The sequence below is a fragment of the Schistocerca gregaria genome, chromosome X (assembly GCF_023897955.1).
Source record: "Schistocerca gregaria isolate iqSchGreg1 chromosome X, iqSchGreg1.2, whole genome shotgun sequence".
Classification (NCBI taxonomy): Eukaryota; Metazoa; Arthropoda; class Insecta; order Orthoptera; family Acrididae; genus Schistocerca; species Schistocerca gregaria.
Window position 1 is genome coordinate 684,110,929 of NC_064931.1, and position 7,224 is coordinate 684,118,152.

General features: G+C 39.7%; 1 protein-coding gene across 6 annotated transcripts in view; it reads left to right on the top strand.

The window, feature by feature from the left end:
* LOC126298094 (uncharacterized) overlaps positions 1 to 6,162 on the top strand; it is a 107,492-nt gene extending 101,330 nt beyond the window's left edge. For 4 of the 6 annotated variants that reach the window (XM_049989411.1, XM_049989410.1, XM_049989413.1 and 1 more), the window contains one exon: positions 5,790 to 6,162. In XM_049989411.1, the coding sequence (XP_049845368.1) occupies positions 5,790 to 5,912 (123 nt within the window). In that variant the 3' untranslated portion in view covers positions 5,913 to 6,162. The remainder of the gene's footprint in view (positions 1 to 5,789) is intronic. The other 2 variants (XM_049989409.1, XM_049989412.1) reach the window with 1 other exon arrangement.
* Positions 6,163 to 7,224: the final 1,062 nt, after the last annotated feature.

Genomic DNA, 7,224 nt, shown 5'->3' on the forward strand with positions numbered 1-7,224 from the left:
CCTGCATTTTTGTTTGAACATCATCAGTTTGCTCATGGAGCAGTCCTCTGCTATATTGTTGCTGGTGATGAGTCACAGTGCCTTTATGTTAACTTCTTAAGAAGAAATTAATGGCTGGACCCCCAAGAAAAGACATAAACTCGAGCAAAGGGCAATGAGAACATAATATTTTGCATCTGGTGGCTCAGAAATGGTGTTGTGCACTACTAACCCTTCCCCATGGGTGTGTCCATCATGTGTTGCTACTGCACGGTAACACACACTGCTGATTTCGCACACGAAACTATCTTATTGTTTTTTATTTTATTTTATTTTTTAAAAAAACACACTTATTTTTTTGATCTTATGCCCACAAATGTTTACTTTTACCACTCCTAAATGACAAACAGCCAAGAAAATTCGTTTCTGGGTGAAAATGTACTTCCAGTGTGATTAGATGACCTCTTTAACTCAGATCCAATATGTTTATACAGCCATGGAATCACTGAACTACCCAAGCACAGTCAGACTGAGACAATGTGAGACAGTATATTGTTGTTGATTGATCTCTCTCTCTCTCTCTCTCTCTCTCTCTCTCTCTCTCTCTCTGATGTTTACTGTTGTGTTCAACAAACTAATGGAAATCACTATTAAAATATGCACCGTGTTAATACAGATGACGTATAGTGTACCACAATAACCTTATGACGAAAGTCTATCTTAATAGAACTAAAGGCTTCTGTAACTAGAATGTGCCTATATTGGCACGAGTTTGTAAGATACTACTCACTCTGAACTTCAAAGAGGTCTATGTATACTTGCTGTCCTAGGTCATTCTCAATTAGTATGAAAATGTGGCATTTCATAAACAAAAGATGTAACATTCCGTTATTGATTTTTGATCCGGCTGTTTGTAGCTCTGCCACAAAATGGCCAAAAATCTGGTCTTCAGTGAGACTGGAACCAGAAGGCAAAAGCAGCCTTCATTTTACTGGCGACCACATTCCTTCAGTGCTAGCGAAAAATTACATTATTTCCCTCTCCCTTGTTATCCCAGTGGTGACTAGGACAGAGAAATTGCAATATAAAAGATGAAACAGTTGCAATTTTTGCATGGAACAACTTTCCTGGACTTGAAATCATTAATTAATAATCTTATTTCACACCTTTTGTGAAAATCACTGAGCTTATTCAATGGAAACTGTAAGAATATATCAAGTGAAGTTAGCTGGGTAATTATATGCTAACCAGGAAGTAACTCGTTGGTCACAGAGTTGTCAAACGTAGCCTGTGTTGTTGCCAAGATTCAGTTATTCTGCTAGCAAAAAGAATAAGTCAGTGTATTCATGGAGTAGGCTGGGAAGTGACCACAGCTGGTGTCTCAAAGACGGCAGCTGCTGAATGCTGGAATACCCAAAGGATATGTCAAAGTGTCTTCTTCAAATTTCAGTAGCTAGGTTTACAGACTTGGGCATAGTTACTAATAATAATCAGGTGCACTGACTGCAAACTAAATGTCATAAAACAATAACTGTCATCATCTATGTTTGTTTGTCTTAAACCTACTGAAAACTGAAAACATCATTTATCAGAAGCTGTTCACTTTTTTGCGCATCTCCAGTGGTTATGTTGTAAACATTATAAGTTGGCAGAGCATCTTTGTTATTATTATATACTCAGAAAACATGTTTCTTGATTTTGCTGTCATTGGCACTATCCCCAAAATAGAACCACACTAATAAAGAGACACCAACACAGAACCAATTCCAGTACATGCACATCCACAGGAGACTTTGTAAAGCAATGAACAACATAAAGTTACAAATCAAGAAAGGCTGCTGTGCGGGAAACAGAAAATGTGGCCTCAAAAATCTGTTGAAAATGAAGCCACCTAATGTATGCAGTCCGCTAGTCCACTATAGAGTCCAGCTTTTGCTAATACACAAGGAGAAACAGTTCTTACCAGTGTATGAAACAAACAACATAAAATGCTGACTGTAATGTCTAGAATAACTCATAGTCTGTCAAAACTTTTATTCAATCTATAAATAGTGAAAGAATGACAAGTATCATCTACTTGTTATGAGTACAATATATCTGCTGCTGATGCATTGTCAATAAAATTGAAAAGTGCCTGTGTTAAAGAGCTTTTCAGTGTGCAGTATGCTTCAGTGTGCAGTATGCCTAAAACAGAGATAACCCAAAATAGCAACAGAATCACCAAGCTGGGCAGGATCCTGAGATTATATGCAGCACCTGTGCAGAATGCTGTTAATTTAGCTCATACATTTCATATGAACTATGCCTCTAGGCAGCCACAAAATTCATGAGAATTACTGAGTTGTAATGCAATGACACAGATGGGCAGAAGGTTCTAGAAATTGCAGAGGCTATCCGTATGTTGATGATTTGTAATGTCAAGCTAAAACTGCACCAGATTATAACCTAAATATTGTTTTTCCAGTGAAATAACTACACAACATTGGATGAATAGCATCAACATCCCTGCGACCCACACAACACAGACCCATTATAAAAAAATTAATCACAGCCCTATGCCCGCATCTTTATGCTAACGTCTTATTTCTTTTGCAGCAAGCTGTCACCCTTATGCTGAGGCAAGAAACAGATGGTACGGTTAACCACACTATTTCTCATTCTGGAAACATCCTCCAGGCTGTGGCTAAGCCATGTCTCCGCAATATCCTTTCTTTCAGGAGTGCTAGTTCTGCAAGGTTCGCAGGAGAGCTTCTGTAAAGTTTGGAAGGTAGGAGACGAGGTACTGGCAGAAGTAAAGCTGTGAGTACCGGGCGTGAGTCGTGCTTCGGTAGCTCAGTTGGTAGAGCACTTGCCTGCGAAAGGCAAAAGTCGCGAGTTCGAGTCTCGGTCGGGCACACAGTTTTAATCTGCCAGGAAGTTTCAACCACACTATTGGTCATGCTCACTCCTTCCCTTCGCCCAGCATACCCACTGTGAATGTCTCGTAACTTGGGACAATGAGATTTATACCTGCAGGATGATTCTATGATGATGATACAAACTTTCAGAATTTGTGTATAAATTTGAGGTATGGATCCCTCTGCAGGTTCGGGGGTAATAATAGACCCGAGGGATTTCTGCCTGTCGTAAGAGGCGACTGAAAGGAGAGTCACACATTTCAAAAAATGGTTCAAATGGCTCTGAGCACTATGGGACTTAACTGCTGTGGTCATCAGTCCCCTAGAACTTAGAACTACTTAAACCTAACTAACCTAAGGACATCACACACATCCATGCCGGAGGCAGGATTCGAACCTGCGACCGCAGCAGTCGCGCGGTTCCGGACTGAGCGCCTTAACCACTAGACCACCGCGGCCGGCCCACACATTTCAGCATTTATGTGATGGTCCCCTGTGGAGCTTGACCGCCATATTTCAAAATTTTTCTGAAGAGCAAGCCAATTGGGGAAGGGTGCCTTAAATGGTCCATTGTCCCTTGAGATCTTTAGCCCACTTTCTCATCGTCGCATTGCAGTCCCACTCATTCTCAATCTCTTGGGCGAGGATACATTCCTTGAGACATAAGCTCTCGTAATAAGTTGTATTTCCTTTGTGTTAGTACTGTGCATGCTATAACAGCATTTTTCATTAATTTATTGGACTCAAAAGTAAACATTAATCAATCAACAACAATATACGCTCCCACATTGTCTAAAATAGTGATCAGATTGTTCACCAATTCCACGTCTGTAGGAAACTACTGGTTCTGAGTTTAAAATGTCATCAAACCTGGTTGGAAGTGCATTTTCATCTGGAAACAAATTTTCTTGATGTTTTTTTTTTTTTTTTTTTTTTTCAATAAGGACTGGCAAAGTTAAAAATTTGAGAACATATGATCAGAATAATAAGTGCGTGAGAATTTCCCAAACATCTCCTGGATAGTTTTGTTTTTGAAATCAGGAGACTATGTTATTGATTGGTAAGAACCGCCAATGCAGTTTTGTCTGTCTTTTTCTTACATTGCAACTGAAGGTGTCTGTTGGCAACAAATACCAGCTGTGATGGACACATCCCTGGGAAAAAGCTGCTAGTGCACAACACCTTTCTTCAGCCAAAAGTTTCAAAATATGTTCACACTGACCATTGCATGAGTATATGACTCTTGTTATAGCCGAGCTGTGAATTTATTCTTAGAGTTAACATAAAGGTATCATAACTTACAAACTATAACAATATTGATTAGACAAGTTCAGTGTATGAACTGACGACATTCAAGCAAAAATACAGTAACAATCACTGCTTTGATTTTTGCTGCTTTGAACTAGAGCATGGAGTACTCCTATGCCACCAAGTGAGGTGACACAGTGGTTAGCACACTGGACTCCCATTTGGGAGGATGACTGTACAATCCTGCATCCGGCCATCCTGATTTAGGTTTTCTGTGATTTCCCTAGATCGCTCCAGGGAAATACCGGGATGGTTCCTTTGAAAGGGCACGGCTGACATCCTTCCCTAATCCGATGAGACAGGTGACCTTGCTATCTGGTCTCCTCCCCCAAAACAACCCAACTCCTATGCCCATCTTCTCGAACCTTACCTTTTGAATGAAAATGTTGCATGTTGCATGATGCTTAAATGATTACAGTTCATCACGTCTCCCATTGAGGCTTCCTGAATGAAGAAAATCCTTTTCTGACACGCTTTTCATAAAGGCAGTCGCCTCGCGAAGATTCTGACCTGCCTCTGCTGCATGCACCCCTGTATTAAATCCAAAGCAAATAATACATCGCAAATGTTAGACCTATTTTCCACTTGCATGTCTATTTTACGACTCTGCAACAGTGTTCATAAATTTCAAGTATGCAAAATTCAATACATAATTGCAAAATAAATACTAGAACTTCAAATAAGGAAATTGCAGTTGGTAAACACACTCGTAGCTCTGCGCTGCATTCACCTGGTGGTGTATGGCTATAGCTGGTGGCCGGCGGCTGCTGTAGGGCAAGGAAACTCAAGAACATAAATCGTTTTGAACTTGATGCAGCCAAGAACTGTTCAGCAGAATAGTTTCTGGAAATTTTTACTGTTATAGGTGGGTCATAAAGTGAAGCAAATTACCAGACTGATAACTTTAGCAGCCAACCGAAATGCAGTTTAAAACTCTAATGAATGGAGTGGTCTTAAACTCGGTACTTAATATCTACATGATGTGACGCTTTCCACTAGGCCAGGAGCAAATACAGCAATGTAACAACACGTGAAGAGTGATGGCACGTCTCCCATACTCTTCCACATCCTACAGTGTTGCTAGATTGTGCATACGGCAGGACTTAAAATTCTGAGGGGCGGCCAGTTGTATTGGCCACCTCAAGTGAAGGACTCTGACTGTACACAAAAGTAGTACTATAATTACAGTGCACTGAGCACCTGGAATGCACATTAATATTTTAGCCACAAAGTGCCATATTTCGGCTCATGGATGTAGCATTCATTCCATATCCCTGGGTGTTTAAATGGTGGCAAGTGTAACAACTCGGAGTAACCATTATATATATATATATATATATATATATATATATATATATATATATATATATATATATATATATACTTTGTAGTAAAAGAGTCCAGTGTATTTAGAAGTGAAACATTTTGTGGACAGAGTCACTATGTGGCATAGACACTCTGTGGCATGCGTCTCCGTGAAGAGTCAAATTCGTATTTGCAGTTGTGCAGTGAGATTGAATTAGATGGGTAAAAGTGTAATTGTAGGTGAGACATCTGTTTTTGTCTGTTTGTGAAATTTAATTCTTTATCATTTTCTCTTCACAGGTCCAGACTGAAGTGCGGAATGGTCTTGCATTATATATGCGCCTCGATAAGAGATTTCATGATATATTACTTGCAATTGCAAATTGTTCCAATAATATGTACTTGTGGGAGTATTGGGAGTAATAGTATTCATTCATATTTGTAGTTACCGTGTAGAAGAAATTGTTCCTTAATTGAAGTTACCTATTAGATATACATTATTTAGGAATCTATAGTCTGTAGAGCAAATACATATTAGATATACATTGTTTAGGAATCTATAGTCTGTAGAGCAAATACCTATTAGATATACATTGTTTAGGAATCCATATTCTGTAGAGCAAAGTAATGTACTTATCTTACAAATAAAATGTCTTATAAAAAAAAAAAAAAAGTTTAATTTTGCTCTCAATAGTGCACTGTATAAAAGTAGCACATAAATGCTGCTTTCATTTAGATTCACATGATTCACACTCAGCAGAGAAAAGTGGATTGACGGGTACTTTTTTCATTCTTTCAGATTTTCAAAGAGGATAGTTTCTTTGACTGTGACTCAGATCACCACTCCCTTTCATATCCAACTTAAGGATTTTTTTGACCACAAGTTGAAGACACCCCCTGTCCCGTACCCCTGTAACTTTGAAATTTATAATGATCAGTTCACTGACTACGAACTGTTTCAAGCTCTTGACTTCTCACAATACAGCTGTAGGCCGTGAATTGATTCATGATCAGATGGTCCTCAGAGTCTTAGGTGTATTTTTCTAGAAGGTGTTTCCATTGGAAGTGGAGATATATTGTCATCATCCCAATCCTTAAGCCATGTAAAAATGCAATGACCACCGACAATTAACAACTGACTAGCCTGACCAACATGCTCTGGAGACTGTTTGGAATGGCAGCAGCCCAACAATTATGCTCGATTCTTGAATTTTGGAATTCGCTAGGACTTGATTTTTGGGACTCCTGTTTGATAAGAAGCTGACCTGGCTGCTCCCCATATTTTCTCTTTGCTTCCTCACCCATACCTCTTGGGATGTTGATCACTCTACTCCACTCCATATTTACCAGGCCTTGATCTCATCATGACTGGACTATGGCTGCCCAGTTTGTGGCTCAGCAGCACCTTTGGTTTGGAAATTATGGGACCCAGTAGATCATTGTGGAGTAAGACTGGCCATTGGCACCTTTTTCACTAGTCCTATAGGTGGTCTTCTTGCTGAAGCAGGTAACTTAAATCCTCCATCCTGCCAGTAACAACTCTTGCTGACTTCCACTGTCACCATATGATGGTTTCCTAATTGTCGGACTTATCAAATTCCTTTTTTCATACAGGGGGTGTTGACCTCCCGACAAACACCTTTGGCTGGGTTTTCCAGTTAGAATGCACCTTGAGACTCTTCGCCGGGTCCTCCACCTACCTCCCTTAGACTGTTCATCCTTCCATCTTGGTTAG